The sequence below is a fragment of the Telopea speciosissima genome, chromosome 9 (genome assembly GCF_018873765.1).
Source record: "Telopea speciosissima isolate NSW1024214 ecotype Mountain lineage chromosome 9, Tspe_v1, whole genome shotgun sequence".
Classification (NCBI taxonomy): domain Eukaryota; kingdom Viridiplantae; phylum Streptophyta; class Magnoliopsida; order Proteales; family Proteaceae; genus Telopea; species Telopea speciosissima.
This window is the reverse complement of record NC_057924.1, coordinates 56,853,398-56,875,528: the sequence shown is the minus strand read 5'-3', so window position 1 is coordinate 56,875,528 and position 22,131 is coordinate 56,853,398. Positions and strand designations below refer to the sequence as shown.

At 37.2% G+C, this 22,131-nt stretch overlaps 2 protein-coding genes across 3 annotated transcripts in view; both read left to right on the top strand.

Annotated features, from left to right (window-relative positions):
* Window positions 1–22,131, top strand: part of LOC122640834 (exosome complex component RRP45A-like) — a 60,088-nt gene that overhangs the window by 30,448 nt on the left and 7,509 nt on the right. The gene's annotated exons all lie outside the window — the stretch shown is intronic.
* Window positions 12,898–22,131, top strand: part of LOC122640832 (membralin-like protein At1g60995) — a 60,872-nt gene continuing 51,638 nt past the window's right edge. Inside the window, exon 1 of one of the 2 annotated variants that reach the window (XM_043834079.1) lies at window positions 12,898–13,284. In XM_043834079.1, coding sequence (XP_043690014.1) covers window positions 13,132–13,284 — 153 coding nt within the window. In that variant the 5' untranslated portion in view covers window positions 12,898–13,131. The remainder of the gene's footprint in view (window positions 13,285–22,131) is intronic. The other variant, XM_043834080.1, reaches the window with a different exon arrangement.

Below are 22,131 nucleotides of genomic sequence, written 5' to 3'. Positions count from 1 at the left end.
GGACAAAAATAGGAGTAGAAGGTTATTATATGCTGTAGGGAGTTGGTGGGTAATGACCAAAGCTCAATAGATGTTAGTTTGATCAAACATTCAAAGCCAGATAAGTTTTGGAAGTTGAGGTGATGGAGGCTGTAAAGAGAATGCAAGGAACTATTGTACAGGGTACATGTAGAGGTCCCTAAAGGTACATTGACTTTAATTTGAGAATGGGCAAGCTATTTTATCACATTAGAAAGAATTAAGCCATTGTCTGCCATGAAAGTTTTGTTCCTTTAGAACTCCTAGATACAGAGAATCTCATCGACATCGCGTTTCAAGATTTGAGAATGGTGCTTTGACTGGTTTTGCTAAGAGAGTTGCTGGGAGGGATACAATTGGAACTAAAATATGGGTTTTATCCTTTTGGGGTTGGGTCGTTTGACTAGGACACCAACATTTCAATTTTGACCTTGATTTTGGTCAACATTGAAATTAGAGTACTTTTGTATTCTGGTCAAAATTTAGGAAAAAATCATGTTTAAATTATGGAAGTTGGGGAAGTTTGATGAAATATTTGAGTTTGTCATGGAAGTTCAAGAATTATTTCTTTGATATAAACTAGAAATTCCTGTGTCACGTAGATAATAACGTAAACAGTGGAATCCTAGGAATAATTTGGTACATTAACTTCCTCTACCAACTCTCTGTATTGATCTCTTTCACTTTCTCTATCTCTTTTTCTGTATTCAAATTCTCTACTACAGTATCTGTTGAGAAGCTGAGATCATAAAAGAGAGAACAGTGAGGCTGCGTGAGTCGAACGAGACCGCTCTGTCCTTAAGACAGTATTTGCACCCTTACTTCTGCACTGGGTTACAGTAAATCTGCCTCCCAAGATAAAACAGGCCTGGACTTGATAAAACAGGCATCTCTCTTGTTTCTCTTTTATCACGTCAAGAGCCAATCCATCAGAGGTATTCCTGCACTCTGTTCAAGAGATTGCAACTTTCAATTGAACTTTGCCTATACGACGCTGAAGTCCAACATTAAGAACGGACAAGAAAAGCTTCAGGTTCATACCTCAGAATTGCTTGCTGTGCCTATACGATGCTGAAGTCCCAATGTTAGTTCCAGCAAGGGTTTCTGTCATGGTGTTCTCTATACTTAGTATTAAGTTCTTAAAGGAATAAATTTCATTAATGTAAATCATGAAATCCTTCAGCAAGGCTTTTAGCTAGAACTGTAAATAGGAATTTCTAAGAAAAACAAGAATCAAAAGACTAAATTGTTCATAGTAGGATGGAATTATACTTTCTTAATTGGCACATTCACAGCAAGTAAGATAGAAGCTCTTCGAAATGGATTTTCTTTTGCTGCCCTTTTGTTTCGGGATATTATGTTCTGAGAGTTCTGAACGTTGATCAGGATTTTGAAAATTCTGTGGATCCTCATTATAAGGCACATTGTGACTGTGATACATAATGAAGAGTTCTGAACTGCAAAAACAAAAGAAAGATTATATCATAAGAAGAAAAACCTTGTATTTATATTAATGAAACAGGTTAATGAGAAGGGGTAACTTCTCTGCTTGTTTAGACAGCATTAGTATGGCAGATCTCCACTGGACTGAAATTGTTTTTTTGGAGGGGGCCATTTCACCCCCTGCCAAAATTGAAATGTTTCGGCAAAATTTTGGTAATTTTGGTGAAATTTTGAATATTGCACTGTATATATGGATTCTCTTAGTCAACAAGGATGGGAGCTTACTGTTTTTATATAAATTTTCTTCCTTGTTTGCTGAAGTTTACTTGTTGGATGCCCATGAACTAGTTCAATGGAGTACAGAATAATGCTTTTCAGTTTATGTCTTATGGAAATTATTGTTTCAATTTTTGCTATTATTATTGCAGACGAAACTGAATGCCAAAATTTTTAGTGTCAACATTTTTTTTGTTTTACCAGTTACGTGTGATAACTATGTCTAGGAGTTGGATTGAAAGATCAAAGGATCCATGCTTTAGATTGTCTGCACTATACATGCAGGAGGTCGACGAATTCCTAGATTATGCATTTTCTAATGCAGTCTGTGGGGCTCAGATCTTATGCTCATGTGTAAAGTGCATAAATCAACTTTGGAGAAATCGGACTGAATTGATCGAACATTTGGTCTGTGATGGATTTTTAAGGAATTATACAATTTGGCATTGCCATGGGGAAGCATCTTCACACACCCCTCTCAGTGAAACTCTAGTGGAACTTGACGCATCAGATATCTCTAGGGTTGGGTACATCATAGCCATGCCTAGGAATATGGATCTGTTTGATTTTGTCATATTTCCACTTGTAGGAATCTTCTCATCGGCACGGCACTCAGTTGAACTTAAACAAAAAGATATGTACAACCTTTAGCAAGGAAAGCCAACATTGAACAGTCAGAAATTACACAAAAAAAGCAAAATTAACACTTGGGAATTTTATCGAACAAATAAAAAAAATTAGAGCTAAAGGGAAGGAGAGTTAGATATAGCATTCGAAACAGGGGGTAGATCGAGACACCAGAAAGCCAACATATACAACAGTCAGAAATTACCTGTTAATTATTCTTCCACAAACACAACCAGTGTTCTGTGAGAGTATCCATATCTCTCATTATAGCTCAGTTGTGGATTGTGGTGAATATTCCTTATCCTTGAAAAACAGAAGAGTAAAATATAGTGTGAAAAAGATGTAACTTTAGGAGCTCAAAGAAGAAGAACGAAAGATATGTACAATCTCAACAAGGAAACCCAGCATATTCAAAAGTAAAAAATTACATAGAAAAGAAAGGAATTGAAGAGAGTGCAAGAACAAAAGAAATATGATTAAAAAGAACATACAGTGCAGTCTGGTAAATCGTTGATCTGATGGAAACACTTCTTTAGTGTCCTTTTTGCTTCTAAGGTATTTTTATGATCCTGTCTTTTCTTCCTTCTTGTTCTTCTACAGAAACAATGGATTTTGCATTCTGGGAATTTCCTGAATTGAAATGGAATTGCTTCAATAATGCTAAAGATATTATGAACAACACGAACAACTAGGTAATAATAAATACAAACAACCAAGTCAATGAGAGTAAATGGATCTTCTAAATCAATGGCAGTGCAAACTTAGTAATTCCTGAACCTATTACAAATTAAGATATTTTTGCTAGACTGGTGCTAGGGAATTAATGTTATTACAAGTTTAATTTTTCTAACATTAGAAACCGATACCACACAAAGTAAACCCCACATTCACACCCCCAATCCTTCACTCCCCCACCTCAGGCTGCCCACTTGGGCACCCACCCAATGGCCTAGCACCAAAAAAACAGTTTGGTTTATGTTCTTTACTTAAAATAAAAAGAATCTAATAAAGGAAGCCAAAGAAGACACCCCTCTCAAAGCCTAATCTTTAAACTACTATTAATATAAAAGAAATCCTAAAAGATTGAGGGTTTTTCCAAAAGCAATCTTCATCTTTGATTGTCTACAAGAATGTCAAAAGTTTTCAAGGTTCTTAAATTTATGAGGACTTCAAGATTCAAGAGGAAAGAAATAAAAGGGACCTATGAGGCCCATAAACAAGATGAGGCGGGTCCAGTTTAGTGGTTCCATGCATTAAGTGTATGAGAAAGGTTTCGAGTCTGCATAAACCGCATAACTTTTTTGGTCTTCACATCTAATAGTGCCAAGTGAAAGGATGGTGTGAACTTCACAGGTCGTTGATACGATGAAAAATCAGAAATAAGAAAAATTAGATTAGAGATGCAAATTAACAAATATTTAAAAAAAAAAGAACATACAATTGAATCTGAACAATGAAATATATTATTAAACAAAAACATTGCAGCAAAATGAAAAAGAAAATGATAGCATCGCTTATCCAAAGGTTGAATGAAAAAAAAAAATTCACTAATAATATAACAAAAAATGACAGAAAAGACATAGTGTTGTGGAAAAAATTATATTGGAGAACATAGATACATTACTTAGTAAAAAGAAAGAACAAGAAGAAGAAGAATAGAACAAGACTACAAAGGAGATCTTACTTGAAAGAATTCTCCATTAGAACCTCAAGGAATTCTGATAGTGAAATGAAAAGGAGGCATTATATAGAGGAATTCAGCAATTTTTTCCATAAAACGGTCATAACGTATAGTAACATATGCATTTGCGCATTTAATTGTTTTAATATGATGAGTTGCATTTGAGCTAAATAAGGAAAAATGTATTTATGAGATACAAACTGAAAATATAAGTAAAGATGTCAGGTGCATTTCTTATTTAAACAGGAAAATGTATGTTAGCATTTTTCTACTACTTGGTGCATATTAGCAAAATCCATATAGTTTTAAATAGGCCACACCTGTCATATATTTTCTTTTGGGTTAAACATGGTTGGTCTTAGACTCTTAGTAGTAGGTATGTAAACGGGTACCCGAAAATTCAAATTCGTTTAGGGGTATCCATATCCGTTTAGGGACATCCAGATTTTTATCAATAATCCAAAGTCTGATCCGAATAGATATCCAACTAATGATATGGAGGGTTTTTGAAGATTCAACAAGTTCTAAAGAATGAGGAAATGAGAATTAGGAGACTAAAATATGGATTGAGAGTGAATCACATCTGTTGGGTGGAGGAAAGTCTGGCTTACACAAGTCAAAGATGTAAACAAATAGTCGAAAATCCGAATTCAATTCACATCCGTATCCATAACTGGGCAGGGAATATCCGGATCCGATCACATCCAATCCGTATCCGATCTGTTTACATCCCTATTTAGTAGGTTAAAAACACTTGTATTGAAGGATATTATCATTAGTTGTGGCTATTTTGGCTATTAAACTAAATTTGAAGACCCAACTAGGTTAGTTTTTCTAGCTTTCAAAAGAAAAAATAAATTCTAGAGAAGTCTGCAGCTTCTCATTTGCGCTATCTTCTTTCGACTTCTACAATTTCTTGTAGTAATCTAAACTATTTCCTATATCTTCCTCTTGGATTTTCTTTTACTTTGCATAGTTTTTTGTAGTTGGTTATACTTGGATAGAGTTGTGGTTATATTGTGCTAGGTTTTTATCCTACTTTATTGCACCATTTTCTAAGACAATGGTAGATCATAATCCCACTAAAACAACTGGCAAGTTTATAAATGTGGGGCACAAGCTACAATTCTAGAAAATATAAACTTGAGGCATATGGTGTAAGATTTAATGCAACTAGTACCATACTATCGATAGCTCATTTATAACCCTGGAAGTCATAGATAGCGATGATTAACGAATACTCATGAATAGTGTGTGGGCCTATTTATACCCTTGAAGGTCCTATGCAACTACCTGTTATATAATATTTTGAACCATCTCCAAAATGGTCGAGAGAGGTAGCCTTAGGAAATGAACAAAATGCCTCTGAAAAGGTTCATTGAGTCAACGGTTAGTCAAACAACTTGAAATCAATTAAGATTTCGTAATTGTATCATTTTTATCATGAAAATACTTATATTTGAAAGTTACTCTATTGACACCCAACCAATGCCAATTGACTCCATTTACAGAGAATAGATATTCAAGGCCATCATACCCATCTATGTTAACTAAATTTGTAGTGCCCCCAAATCCAAGTAAGATATACATGCAGGCCTTCGTAGGCCACCGTTAAACCACGACGTTAAAATTGTTCTTTTTCTTTTTCTTGTAACTTGTATTCACAACAATGACTTGTATTCAAAAGAAATACATAGTGATAAGTCTGCTTAACTGGCAGAGGAAGAAAGGGCACCCATCATCAATTCTTGAAAGTGCTTTTTCTATATGATCAAAAGGTCATATAGTAGTTATTTATAGTACAAACATCTGGCTGGCTTCTTGGTTTTATCTAAAACACCAGATTTAGGCAATATTTCTAATGTAATCCTGATCATTTCATTTATGCCCTTCAAAGATGCAGCTACGACATGCATATTTTCCAAGAGAGCTCCTTCATAAGGCATCCTGTGCTTCAAGGTGATGGAAGAGAGAGTCAGAAGAGAATTTTTATCAACACACCACTCTGTTAGGGAGATTTTGTTCCAAATCAATCTCAACTACTGAATGCCGAGGGCTGCAAGGGAACTCAATTTACTTCACTGTTGACAAACTTATAATCTCTGAGGTTCTTGAATATCTTGATAATGGCATTTACGATATTAAGACAAAAAACATTGGTCCTTATTTTCCACTTGATTTGCATCTGTTTGACATGCCACACATTTGGATCACCCCTCAATTTGAAACAGGTATTTTATGTGACCTTTCAACAAGGAAAGCCAACATATTCAACAGTCAGAAATTACACAGAAAAAGCAAAATTAACACTTGGGTATTTAAGCGAACAAATTAAAAGAGAGAGAGAGAGAGAGAAGCAAATTCGAATCAGAAAAATAGAACTAAAAGGGAAAGAGGGTTAGACGTAGAATCCAAAATAAGGGGAAGAGACGCCTGAAATCTTCTGAAATCACCAAAAAGTAAATAACAAAGTTACCTATTAACAAACTTCTAAGAAAATTATAGAGAGCTATAACACTAAAGGAATGGATGAGATCAATTGAAGTGCAAGCCAAGAAAAGAATCCCACCTCGACACACCAAAAAAAAAAAAACAGAAAAAAAAAAAAGAGGAAGAAGGTAAATCGTTGATCCGATGGAAACACTTCTTTATTGTGCTTTTTGTTTCTAAGGATTTTTATGATTCAGTCTTTTCTTCCTTCTTGTTCTTCTACAAAAACCATGGATTTTGCATTCTAGGAACTTCCTGAAGTAAAATGAAATTGCTTCAATAATGATAATGATATTATGACCAACAAGAACAACTAGGTAACAATAAATACAAACAACCAAGTCAATGACAGTAAATGGATCTTCTAAATCAATGGCGGTGAAAACTTAGTAATTCCTGAACCTATTACAAATTAAGATATTTTTGCTAGATCGGTACTAGAAGATTAAAGCTATTACAAGTTTAATTTTTCCAACAAAGTGAAACCACACGATCGATGTAAATCCCACATTCAATGAAAAACAAAGATTGGTTTATGCAGACACCGGCTTAGCCTGGTGATTGCGCCTTGATGGTGGGTTGCAAGGCTGAGGGCTTAGTCTCAATATCGATTCCTCCTCCCGCACATTCCAACGCTGGTTGTCACTGCCCCATCCCTTGGGTCCCACCGCAACGCCCAATCCTTCACTCCCCCACCCTAGACTGCCCCCTTGGGCGCCCCACCCAATGGCCTAGCACAAAAAAAAAATGAATAAATAAAAGTTTGATTCATGTTCATTACTTTTAAAAAAAAAAAATCTAATAAAAGAAGCCAAAGAAGACACCCCTCTCAAAGTCTATTGGTTACACTACTATTAATATAATAGAAATCCTAAAAAAATTGAGGGTTTTCCCAAAAGCAATATTCATCATTGATTCTCTACAAGAATGCCAAGAGTTTTCCAGATTCTTATAATTATATGGACTTCAAGATTCAAGAGGAAAGAAAATAGAAGGGACCTATGAGGCCAATAAACAAGATAAGGGGGTCAATTGTAGTGGTTCCATTCATTAAGTGTAGGAGAAAGGTTTCCTAGTATGCAAAAACCACATAATTTCCTTCGTCTTCCTTCGCACCTAGTTGTACCAAGTGGAAGGAGGATGTGGAACTTGTTACAATTGGATATTTACGAAATGATATGTATCAGTCACGTATCATGCTCAAATTCAATTATTTTCCCTTTCAGGTATGCTTGTGCATCCTTTTGGTAACCTATACACCCTTTTTGTAGTCTAGAATTTCTTACATTTTATTTTACCATGTGGTATGAAAACTCTATTTTGGTTGAAATTTGAAATGTGAGAAAAGGACATTGATGTCACCTATACACTAAATTTCAGCATCATTTGATTTGCCACATAGCAAGAAATGAATGCAGACCAAAGAAGGCTCCATGGTCTATACAGACCAACTAGCCCTCACCCTTAATCGTGAAGAAAAACTTTATAAATAGAGTGCAGAATTGTAGTGTAGGTTGTAAATCTATTAATCAACCTTCCACATATCTCAAAATTTTACATTATGATGTGTTGGTTGCTGACTTTCTCTATTTGTTAATAACAACTTCATTTACAATTCTAGCAATAGAGATCAACAATTTTAAACAACATTTAATTCAACGATACGAAATTATGAATTTACTTAAGCTAGTCCTTTTAGGATATTTAAGCCATCTATTGGAGCAGATACGATACATTAACCGGTGGGTTGGATCAAAAATCATATTGACTAGGGATGTGTAACCGAGTAGAAAATTGTTTAATAAACGATTCAATTCTATTTCTACTCTTTTTTATACTTTGAGCTGAAACATTAGTTGAAATCAAACCGATTAACACTCTTATCTTCCCCCTTCTCCTTTGGATAGGCAAAGAAACCTCATTTCAGTTTTTTTTTGTTTTAGATTTTGGAAAGTATATTTTATGATCCCTGCTGTGTATCATAATGGAAGCAGTTTTCTTAAGGCCTCGTCTCGTTCCAATAGCTCTTGGGCTTGGCAAAGTCTTCTTAACGGACGTGCCCGCCTCATGTCCGAGTTACGGTGTAAAGTTAGTGATGGGCGTTTAAGTGACATCTACAAAGATGGTTGGATCCCCACCCTGCCCAATGGGCGTATTTTTAGTAATCATGCAGCATTCAAGCTGCGATTAGTGTCTGACCTTATTCACCTAGATACACATCAATGGAACTCTTCCCTGGATCATTCTTGCTTTTCACCTTTGGAAACAAAGCATATTTTAGCCATACCCCTCAGTATTAGAGAACATACTGTTGATCTTGGGCTTTCACTAACAATGGACTTTTATATTAAAGGGGGGGGGGGGTACTCAGTGCACGAGGCTCCCGCCACTGTGGGGTTTGGGGAGGGTCATTATGTATAGAGTCTTACCCCTACTTCGTGGAGATGTTGTTTCCAGAGACTCGAACATGTGACCTCTTGGTCAAAATGGAGCAACTTATTGTAGCTTATTATATTGTTTTTGGGCTAAGAAGCACCTTGATAATGGGAGCTCCTCCCCAAAAGACCCTCTATGGGCCAAATTATGGAGCTTTGATATTCTCCCCAAATAAAAAGTATTGCTTTGGTGATGTGCATATGATATTTTGGGTGTTAATCATTCCTTACTTCGTTAGCATCTCAGTCTCTCCCATTTGCCCTATTTGTAACATAGACATCGAGACTGTTTTACATGCACATTGATCTCATGAAATTGAAATAGAAATCATATTAAAATAACCCTTAATTTGCAATGAGGTAGGTGGTTAAGTAGGGCAAGATTCAAATTGTGGGAGAGAGTAATTAAGGGTGTCGTTAGTACACATGGTGTGTTGCCTGACGGAGCATTTATGGCCTTGACCTTCTTATTCTTCTCTTGTATGGTTGCACATATCATTGTTGTTAATCTTGTTCGACAGTAGCAATCTTCACAACTTCATCTGTTATATTCCGTACAATTAATTAAACAAATTAATCTCATTTTAAAACCCCAATTTCAAATAGAATATAAATGCAATTGCAAACAAAGAAGAGAGATTACTTCATGGTTTCTTGAGGCTATATTTGGATGTCAAGAAAAGAAAATAAAAATTCAAAAAAAATTGAATTTAAGGAGAGAAAGATAGACTCATAAGGAATCATTGTATCATCATAATTTTTGTCTCATTATATTTTTTCTTTTTTTTTCTTAGCATCCAAATGACTGACTCATTTGCCGTTCAACTCGTCATAGTCATTGCACTATCCATTGTGGGTTAGAGATTCATGTCATAAACTTATAACATTCGCAAACATGGATGTGATAAAGGATCCCACACCCTTTTGATTCGTCAAATTCGCAAACATGAAGTCGAATTAAAAGTGCAATTATTAAAGAAATACATCTTTTTAAATATTTTTTGTGCTTGTTACAGTTGGCATTTAACTGATGTGATGGGCTTGGGTTTATCTATCAAGTGGATCCACTCATCCATTTAAATTACGCCAACATGGCGAGGAAACATGAGGCATATCACAAATCTCTGTGTAATCAATCCCTACAAGTGGCTCACAGGACAAAGTACCATGCCTTTGCAAAGGTCTTGACTTGAACTCCTCTCCACCCCTTGAGCCACCCTCATTGGATTTTAATTTTCTTCAATTCCCTAATAGTGTATAGTGCGATAGTGCTAGGTGGAGATGGCAACACCTGACAGTTCAAACATCCAACGGTTCAAGCTCATTGATTTCTATTTTTTTTATTTTTTTTTATTTTTTTTATTTTTTTGTTCTTTCGAATCCTTAAATGTCTGAGCTACCAGGTGTTACCATCTCCACATAGCACTGCCGAACTACACACTTTTAGGAATTGGAGAGGATAATTTTCCATGTGAAAATGGTTTCATGTTTTTGTTGGACCTTCATATTTCCTGATTCATTTAGGTTACATAGTCGTACATGGACTAGTGGTTTATGGGGGTCCCCTCAATAAAATTAGGGTGGATCATGGGTTCCACAAATTTAAGACATCAAGAGTTGGAGAAAGTTTTCCTTCATCCACAAATCTAAGGTTATCATTACTCACCTTCCTATACATCGAAGATCTGAAATACCTTTCATTTTTCTTGACACCTATCCAACTATTCAAGTATTATGATGGCCAGTGAAGGAATTTCATTTCACAACAGCTTAGGCTCCATTTGGTTGCAAGGAAATTAAAAGGAAAAGGAAGTGAAACTTTTTAAATCTAAAAGGAAACTTTGATAATCATTATCCAACATATGGTATAAATTACTTAAATTTCTTATAGTATTTAGTAATGAAGTTTTTAAATATAATTTGGCTAAATTACATGTCACCCCCTAGTTTTCAATCGAAACTTAAATCACCCCCTATTTTTGAAATACTCATCTGTCCCCCTCTATAGTAACGGTGTTAATTTAAATCAAACAAAAAAAATGAAATGACAAATTTAACCTCAAATTTTAACTTTTCAAATTTGACTTTTCATTTTCATTTTCACTTTTCATCTCTCTCCTCTTTTAGAAGGGTAAAATCGTAAATCAACACTAGTTAAGGGTAGTTTAGGGATTTAAATTTATTTAACTGGCTAATACCATCACTTAACAACAAAAAACTAATGGTAGGGATCAAGGTTCAAAATCCAGGTATCAGACTCGGTATTAGTCATTGTCAAAACCTTTTTGGATCGGTACAAATTGGCCAGGATCGGTCAAAAAGCCCCCAAAATCGTTTTTTATGGATCGGGTCATGTATCTGTCAAAGTTGGTGGGTATTTTGATCTTGGGATTGGATCGGCCGATATTATCCAGATCGGATCGATCAATATCAGTTGGTATCGGTCAATATTGGTCAAGATAATAAAAAAAATAAACAAAAAAACTTAAAAACTTTGAAAAAATAAAAAAATATTCAGTCGGATCGGCTGATCCATGGAACGATCCAGTCAAACCTTGTTGTATCGGTCTAATCTTGGGATCGACTTCGATCGATACCGATCCGATCCAACCAATATCGACCGATCTGATCTGAGATTCAGAACCATGGTAGAGATTAATTTGTCATATTGGGGTCTAATAAAGGGGTGATTTGAGTTTCGTTTGATAACCCGGGGGTGATGTGTAATTTATCCATATAATTTTTATTTTACTTTTCAAATCCAAGGTTTTTAGATGCAATATAAAATGAATTTTTATAACCTAAAGGGGAATGATTCGGAATTAATAATATAATCATGTGGGTATTGATTACAAAAGTTTATTTTTCTGATTTTAAAAGTTCACTTCCCTTCGAGGACAGCTGCTAGTGCAACTGGCTTGAGGCTTATAGTTCAAGATCTGTTTCAGATCTAGTTTAAGAATCTCCCATTTCCCTCACCTTCGTTAACTTAGTATCAGTGTATTAGATTGGTATCGAATTGGTCTTAGGATCAGACTCAGTATCCCCCAAAATTGGACCGATTTGGATGCATTTACCCCTATTTTTTAATTAAGAAAAAACTCAATTTTGTTACCTTTTTACCCTTGATTGAGGCGATACCAATCTGATGCATCTTATATTGCCTTTTTTTTTTCTTTTTAAACCCATCCTATATTAGCCGATCCGATTCGAGATTATATTTGGTTGTAAGGGAGTTCAAGGGGAAAAAAATGAAAATTTTCAAACCTAAAAAAGAATCTTTTTTTAATCATTAGCTCATGTGATTGTACAAACTAGTTAAATTTCATACCAAATTAGTAATGATACATATTACTTTTCAAACCAAACGAATTATAAGCAATATAAAATTCAATTTAATGATCAAATATAGAATAATTTGGAATTACTATATAATCACATGGGATAATGATTACAAAAGTTTTTATTTAGATTATGATTGGAAGCCAAAAATAGAAAATAAAAAAAAATATATATTCAAAAGTAGAAATTGAATTTGAAGAGATGATACACAAATTTTGTTATCATAATATTTTTTTTTTCTTTTATTGGCTCCCAACATAGCCTTAGGATTGAAAATTGACTTCCATTCTCTTTAACTTTCCTTAAACTCAAAGATAAAAACAAAAATCAATTCCTCTATTCTAATTTCGTTGTAACCAAACGAAGCACAGGAAAACCGGATCCACAACAACTGCAAAAGATAATGATGATGGGACCCAAGATGTGTGTGGGACCTGTGTGGGACCAGTTAAGTGGAAGGGTTTCTGTCATACCAATTCATGACTGTGTCACGCGTCAGGAGACGATGACTGATACATGGTAATGTAATATCCACTTTCAGCTAGCTCTACTCGCATTTCACGCTTGAAACCAAACTAATCTGGTAAAATTAGCGGAGATTTTAATATCAAATCAAATAATAATTGCCGAAACAGATTTCACTTGGACAGCAAGATACAGAACTTTGAATTCCTCGCGCTGCCATCTTTGTTTTCTTCCCGAATCGATCTCTGTGAAGAACGAAGATTTCCTCTCTGAAAACAGTTGAATTTGAAATCTAGGGCAAAAAAGCCCTAGTTGTAATGAATAGATAGGGTAATTTTTTATAAATAGTGAGGGATGGATCCCGAGGAGACCTTCATTCGGGTTCAAGAACGGTTCTCGAAGATGCTCACCCCGAGAATCAGAGTTGCTCTTGAGTATATCTATCTGGTCATGGCCATAGCTCTGTTCTGTTTGTTGGTCGTTATGCACGCGAATTATGTCCAACAGGTAAAGAAAATAAAAGCTCTGTGTCTCTACTACTCTTGTTGTGCTCTATATGCTTTATTATGAGGTTTTCGGTAGTAATGGATTATAGGATTTGAATTTGTTGATGAATGAATTATGGGTTTGGGTTGTTGGCAATTGGGACTTCATTTGTTTGGTTTTCTGTTGAATCCTAGTTTATAGTTTGCTGCGGCTGGTTTTAAAGGAAAAAACATTTTTTGGTTTGCATAATTCTGGAGCAGCATTGAAGTGCCCACCTGAAAACCAAATTTGCCTTGAATCCGAAATATTATGAAGTGAGAAAGACGGAATCTAGAACTTCAACACACAAAAAGAAAAAGAAAAAAGAATTCCATCTAAAACAGATAGGTTCTCTGTTCAACAATTGACATGCTATGGGTGTTCAGCTTAATACTGAATGTATATATGATTCAAGGACTATTGCACAATATGTATTTACTGTTTAACAATTTGATATTTTGTGAACTTTATGTATGTATAATATTTATAAATATATTAGGTTTTTATTTGAAGTGGCAAAAATTTTTAGTTTGATGAATAAGTGTCCACAAGTTAGTTATGTACTTCCATTAGGGGTTGAACTCTCATCCTCAAAATTTAAATAGAATATCGTAGCATTGTATCAGGACCTCACTCGTGCTACAAATAACTTTAATCCAAAACCCAAACATTTACCAGTGATTAATCTGTGGGTTCTCCCAGAGAGCTACCGTCCAGCACTCAAAATATTGGTTAAGAAATGAGCTGGGTTTCATAACGTTGTTGGCAAACACCTTTATCTATATTTCATTGACCTGGCTGGTATGAAGAGCTGGATGATTATAGAACTATAAAAACATGTTCCTTCTTGCTGGGTTCAACAAACCTTTCTAAGTTTTATACATGTTGTGAGGATGAGGAGCAAAGTAATCTGGGTTATGTCTGCAGTCAAGCTACTATATATATATATTACAAGATGTCAAACCACCCAGAGTGGATTGCAACATATACTAAAAACAGTGTTTTTTTTCCATGAGTTTCACTTGGCCATTTCGGGGGGCAAATGGCCGAATTGAGCGAAATGCAGAAACGAAATTACCGAAATGACCGAAATTTTGTTGATGATATGTTTTGAATTTTGTTGATGATATTGTTTTGGTGGATGAGCCAAAAGCAGGGATTAACGCCAAATTAGAGTTATGGAGTTCAACCTTGGAATTAAAAGGTTTTAAGATAAGTAGAACGAAGACGGAGTATATGATGTGTAACTTTGGTTACACTAGGACGGATAATGAGATGGTGAAAATTGATGAGAGGGAAATTCTGCAAAGTGATTATTTTAGGTATCTTGGCAAAATCATAAATAAAGAAGGTGATATAGAGGATGATGTTTAATAGAGAATTAAAATAAGATGGATGAAGTGGAGAGGTGCATCCTGAGTGTTGTGTCATAGGTGTATTCCTTTGAAACTTAAAGAAAAATTTTATAGGACATTCATACAACCGCCTATGATGTATGGTGCAGAATATTGGGGCAGTTAAGAAGCATCATATAGATAAACTTAATGTAGCAGAGATAAGGATGTTGAGATGGATGAGTGGAAAAACTAGGAAGGATAAAGCAAGGAATGATCATATTAGAGCTGGTTTGGGAGTAGCTTCGATACATGATAAGCTACGAGCAAGTCGTTTGAGGTGGCATGGCCATGTTCAATGGAGGCCTTTGGATGCTCCAATACAGATGAGTGTTTTGGTTCAGATTGAAGGAACTAAAAGAGCCAGGGGCAAACCTAAAATGACTTTAGGAGAAGTGGTGAGGAAAGACATGCATAGCTTAGGCCTTGTATCAAGTATGACCTCGAATAGAGCTGATTGGAGGGCAAGGATCCATGTAGCTGACCCCATTTAGTTGGGATAAGGCTGAGTTGTTGTTGAAGTGCATTTTTTAGACCAAAATGAGCGTAATACCGTAACGAAATGAGCGAAATTTTGGCGAAATGAGAGAAATTTCGGCAAAACCGTGCTGATTTCGTTTCGCCTCTTGTTTAGTCTCAGACATGTCACAATTGCCGAAATTAGTGAAATTTCGAACTATGCCCACATGCACCAATCTCAGACCTTTGCACGTGGCTCACAACGCATGACCATACTTTACTGGTCATAGTTATCAAGGCGGCAAGGCACCTAAGGAGCCTGGATGCCTAGGCGACACCTTGATAAATATGCTGCTGGTTTTGTTCTTCAAATTGGAAGAGCATCCAATAGCACAGTTCAGCTATGAGACATTGGAGATGGTCTTTTACTGTAGAATGTGGAGCCAGATGGCTTAAAGTTGAATGTGATCCCATCATCACCATCTTACTGTTTCAAGCTTCGTTGGCATTTACTCAAGTACAGAAGTGCATCCTTTTGTGTTCTAAGATAGACATATAAGGCAATAGCTGATGCTTTTGCCAATTTAGCAGTTGAGTCGCTTGTGGAAGATGGTTTTCTATTCATCCAGCGGATATTAGGTTCGCTTTGTTGAAGATCATCAGACTGTTTTTTGACTTGTTTGAAGTTTTGATATGATGAAATTTCTTCACTAGTCCCCTCAAAAAAAAAAAAAAGCCCCTATGTACAAAACAAAACCAGAAACCAAAAGAATGAGAAGGTAAATATAGGATTACTAAATCAGAGTCTTTGGATCGTCGGAGTCAAACACGTCCAACAACAATATGTCGGTTTCGAAGAGTCCATGCAAAGGGCATGTCCTCAAGGTTGTGACAGCTTCCAGTGCCTGCTCTTTGGTATGATTCATGGTTTTCAGGATTTGATTATCTGTCTGAAATTTGAATGTAACTGTCAATTTTGACTATAGTTTCTTCATTTGGAAGATTAACTATTAAGGTTGATCACTAATGTAGTCTTAGGTTTGAATAATAAAACTAGGATTCTGTTGAGATATTTAGAATTAGAGAATAATGCTGCCATATATTTATAATAAGAGATAGAAAATACATGGACAGAATTGTCCCTAACATAGCCGACATGGCTGTACATGAAATAAATATAGGAAAAAGTCCAGAATACCCCCACGGTATTCTGGTCCATACAATCTAACACTCCCCTTCAAGTTGGAGCATATATGTCATGCATGCCCAACTTGACTAAGATAGGCAGAAACACTTTGCCACTTAGCCCCCTAGTGAATACATCGGCTAACTGATTAGCAGACTTCACAAAGGGAACACAGATGAGTCCGACTTCGAGCTTCTCCTTGATGAAATGTCAGTAAACCTACACATGCTTAGTGCGATCATGCTGGACAAAGTTATGAGCAATGCTAACGGCTGCTTTATTATCACAATAAAGCATCATCGGAAGACGGACAACAACACAAATATCTTGCAACAATCCTCTAAGCCACAACAGTTCACAGATTCCTGGTGCCATTGCACGGAACTCTGCTTTGGCATTGGACCTTGCCACAACATTCTGCTTTTTGCTACGCCATGTGACAAGGTTTCCACCCACAAAAGAACAATTTCTAGAAATGGATTTTCTGTCAGTAGAGCCAGCCCAATCGGCATCAGTATAAGCTTCAACCTTTAGATGACCATTGGGAGATAAGAGGATTCCTTTTCCTAGAGCAGACTTTATATATCGCAAGATGCGAAGGGCTGCCTCCATATGAGAGGAATAAGGATCATGCATAAACTGGCTTACCAAACTTACAGCAATGGCTATGCCAGGTCGTGTGTGAGAGAGGTAGATCAGTTTGCCCACCAATCGCTGATAACGACTTTTGTCAACAGGTTCACCTTCTTTCTGCTTAAGTCTTTTAGTAGCTTCTATAGGAATATCTGAAGGGTGACAACCTAGCAGCCCAGTCTCAAACAATAGATCTATGATATATTTTCTTTGAGAAAGAAAGATGCCCTTTGAAGATCGGGCAACCTCTATCCCTAGAAAATATTTTAGAGTTCCCAGATCTTTTATTTCAAACTCACGGCCAAGGAAGAGCTTCAATTTATTGATCTCATCACCATCATTTCCGGTCACAACAATATCATCAACGTAGACTGTGAGGATAGTTACCTTATCACCAACACGTTTGATGAACAAGGTATGATCAACATTGCTTTGTTTGTATCCCACAGAAACCATAGCCTTGTGAAACTTGCCGAACCAAGCTCTAGGTGACTGCTTCAACCCATAGAGAGCACGCTTCAATTTATACACCTTGCCCTTGGTAGTAAGACTTGAAAAACCTGGAGGAATGTCCATATATACCTCTTCCTCCAGTTCTCCATGGAGGAAGGCATTCTTCACATCTAACTGCTGAAGATCTCATCCAAGATTCACAGCACAAGATAACAACACTCTTACAATATTGAGCTTTGCTATTGGTGCGAAGGTCTCCTGGTAGTTAACTCCGTATGTTTGAGTAAAGCCCTTTGCAACCAGACGTGCTTTGTATCTATCTACTGTTCCATCTGGCTTCTGTTTGACCACAAACACCCATTTACATCCCACTGGTTTTTTCCCTAGAGGAAGAGCCATAAGATCCCATGTATTATTTTTGTTCAATACTCTCATTTCTTCCAACATTCCTGTCTTCCACTTTCCATCTGTAGATGTTTCCTACCAATTTTTAGGAATGGAAACAAAAGAAAGAGAGGATACAAATGCACGAAAAGAAGGAGAAAGATAACTATAAGAAACAAAAAGAGAAATGGGATGCTGAGTGCAAGTCCTAGTACCTTTGCGATGAGCAATAGGTAGGTCAGAAGAGGAAGGCTTGCTAGGAGAAGAGGGATCTGGATCCTAAGTCGGCAACTGGACAGGTATTGGTGCCACAGTGAATTGAGGCTGCCCTTTGCTGGAACATCTCCTTTTATAAGTGAGAATGTTGGAGTTGTCATGTGTCAATGGCCTTCTGAAATTTACTAATGGTTCTCTGTATTGGAGTCAGGTCCCCCTGAATAGGAACATCACTACCACTTGTTTCCATGATCTCCCCCCTGTAGAGGATTCCCTTTGGGTGAAGGGGCAGCAGTCAAAGGAGGCTGGGCAGCAGCCATAGGGGATAAAAGAAGGGGAACCTCAAGTGAAGGAACCACATCTTCACTAGAACTCTCCTCCTGAAGAGGTGGGGAAGAATAATAAGAAAGGTTTTCATGAAAAATGACATCCATATTGACCATAGTACGACAGGAAGGAGGATGGTAACACTTATAACATTTCTGGGTAGGAGAATAACCCAAAAATATGCAGCATAACCTACGTGGTTCAAGTTTGCCAGGAGATTTGGTATCCCTAGCATAACAGACACAACCAAACACTTTGGGAGTGACTACAAAGGAGGAATTCCCAAGTAAAACCTCAGCTAGGCTACAGGAATCAAGAACTCAGGAAGGTAGCCGCTTAATGAGATAAGTTGCAGTTAGGACAACATCACCCCAATATTGGGATGGAACATGCTGAGCAAACATCAACGCTCTAGCCACTTCCAACAAGTAGCAGTTTTTTCTTTCAGCCACACCATTTTGGGCTGGGGTATTGACACAACTATTCTGATGTATAATCCCATGATCAGCAAAATATTTTTGAAATTGAGATTCCTTATACTCAGTCCCATTGTCACTTCTCAAAATTTTTAGAGTCGCCTGGAACTGAGTTTGGATCATGTTATGAAAATGCTGAAAACATGCAAAAACCTGATTTTTTTTTTATGTATAAGATATACCCATGTGTTTCTAGAGTGACAGTCAATAAAGGAGACAAACCACCGATGGCCACAAAGAGAAGTTTTACGACTAGGGCCCCAAACATCAGAATGCACCAAATGAAAACAAGAAGAACTCCTTTTATTTGATAGAGAATAAGTGGAACGTGTCTGTTTGGCTAGAACACAAGCCTCACAAAAAAAAAAGCATCCTTATTACATTTGGTGACCAAAGTAGGAAATAAATATGCTAAAATACTTAAGGGAGGGTGACCTAATCTAGAGTGCCATTGGTAAAGTTCAGAAGAGACCAAGTAGTTCTGGTGTAGCGGAGAAGGTAATGGTGGTGGAGAGAGACGACCATCATCAAACAGGTACAGTCCACCGTGCACTTTACCCAATCCAATTGTCTTCCCAAAGGCCAGATCCGGAAAAACATAATGGGAAGGAAAAAAAGTCACTTTGCAGTTAAGATCACGAGTAATACTACTAATGGAAATAAGGTTAGTAGTAAAATTAGGAATGTGCAAAACATAAGACAAAGGAAGGGAGGAAGTGCAGTTGATGATTCCTTTTCCAGATATGGAGGAAAGGGAACCATCAACTACTTTGACATTGTCTTTCCCAAAAGTGGGAGAATACCGATGGAATAGGCTAGAGGAACCATTCATGTGATCCGTAGCCCCAGAATGTATGATCCAAGGATGAGAAGCTACAAAAGCACAATGACCACCAAATGGAATACCTGACTGGGCAAAGTGTGAACCTGAAGGAGCAGAAGAGTTGGCAGGAGCTGAAGTAGTAGAGGCAGCAGCAGTGGAAGACCTTAGCACACGTAGGAATGCCTATAGATCATCTTGGGATAGACCAATGTCAGTAGCTGGGCTGTAGGAACAGATTCAGAGTGGTTTGCCTTATTTTTTGTCTTTTTCTTTGCAGCCCGTTTAGCCTTAAAGTCAGCTGGTTTCTCGTGAAGCTCCAAAACTTCTCTTTGGTGTGGAAAGGCTTATGACAATGCTCACAAGTAACAGTCCCTGTAGTAGAATCACCAAGAGAAACATGTCCGATAGGTGCAGGAGTAGCTTGGGCAGCAGTTTGGAGGGCTAATCTGTCAGTAATAGGAGGGTGAAGTATAGCAGCCCGACGGTTCTCTTCAGAGGAGACCAAAGCATAGGATTGTTCAAGTGTGGGAAAAGGGGAATGACCCAACACTTGAACACGAATCTGGTCATACTCCATGTTCAAACCAGCCAAAAAATCATGCACCTTGGTTTTGTCCAGATGCCTCTTATATGCAGTGATATCAGTAGCTGTAGTGGGGTGGTAATCAGAAAAATGATCCAATTGCTGCCAGAGACTGCGCAAGGTAGCATAGTACTTGGAGACAGATAACTCCCCCTGAGTAGTATTATTAGCCTTCTTACGGAGTTCATACACCTGTGCATCATTACCGAGCTGTTCATATGTCTCCTTGCAAGCAGACCGGATTTGATGGGCTGTATCAAGGAGAAAGAAACCACTGGCAAGGTCTGATTGCATTGAGCCAATCAAATAGGACATGAGTATACCATTGTCGGAGATCCATCTGGTTAAGAGAGGGCCAGGGGTAGTCGGCATAGCAATAGTACCATCAATATGGCCAATAAGCGCACGACCAGCAATAGCAAAGTATGCCGAGCGAGACCAGATCAAATAATTGCTCCCATCTAGTTTGATAGGATTAGGGAGGAGATCACGGTTGTCATTCCTACCAAGCCCATCAGCAGCAGAAGTGCCAGTAGAGACTTTAGAGTCATCCATAACGCAGCAGAGAAACCCAAATCGCAGAGAAGGGCTGTACTGATGAGAAACCCAAGAATTCCTTCAAGTTAAGGGCTGAAAATTGGAGGAGAATCCCCTTTCAATGGGAGAATATGTCTCCAAAAATCAGCAGTAGCAGACAAGTGAAATCCCTAGATCGATAATGTCAGGGTTTTGAAAAAAACCCTGTTTTGCTGAAATCGATGTAGGGAAAAATTGGCCCAAAAACTGAATTGTTGAAGCTCAAATTGAAATCGAGTGTGCCTTTATATGTAGAGAACCACCCTTCAAAAAATCAGAACCAATAGAAGTCAGCAACTCCCTGATCGATAATTGTCAGGGTTTTGGAAAAAACCCTGTTTTTGTGAAAAATCGATCTTAGGTCTTCAATGCAACTGGAGATAGGAACTGAATCAAAGAAGAGAGCCTGCTGCAGTTCTTGGTCTTCAAAGAGGAGAAGTGGTTCCTTGTATCGGAGATGGAAGCAATCCCAAAAAACTTGAAGTTCTAAATATCGCAGATAGGTAACTTTGTCCCTATCGATCAAAAAATTGCAGCATGGAAAAAGGTAATTGAGGGCAGCAACTGGATCTGTAGATCACCTCATTTGTGATGCCCTAGTGGGAGAATGAAAGCAAAGGAGATCAAGATAGAAGAAGAAGAAGAAGAAGAAGAAGAAGAAGAAGAAGAATAAGGGATGAAAAAATCGAGAATGAAGGGGAGGGAAAAAATCGAGAATGGAGGGAGGGGAAGGTAGCTAATTCACAACCTGCTCTGATGCCATGTTGAGAGATTTAGAATTAGAGAATACTGCTTTGATGGTCTAAGGTAGACCCCAATTCATATATTTATAATGAGAGATAGAAAATACATGGACAGAATTGTCCCTAACATAGCCGACATGGCTGTACAAGAAATAAATATAGGAAAAAGTCTAGAATACCCCACGGTATTCTGGCCCATACAATCCAACAGATTCAATAACCAGGATCTGATCTGTACAGGGTAGTCCGGATAGGTCAAAATAGGTGTTTTTGGTTAAATTAGGGTTAGGGTTTAATGGGTCCTAGGGTTTGATGTTAGGGTTATGCTAAGTTGATATAGGGGAGTCTTCTAGTGAAGGTCTTGTTAAGTTTTAACGAGTCTAGGCCCTTTAATTAGAATCGGCAGCAAGGTTGGGGTTTCGTGTTTTTGAAAGTGGAAAAAATGGATTTTTAGGGTTTATGATGGTCAGATGAGGGAACCACTTGGATCGAGTTTTCCGTAGTATGAGAGGAGAATTCGATCAAAGTTGTGTGATTTGGCTGGCTGATTTGGTCTAGGCAGAATTTGGGCCTTGG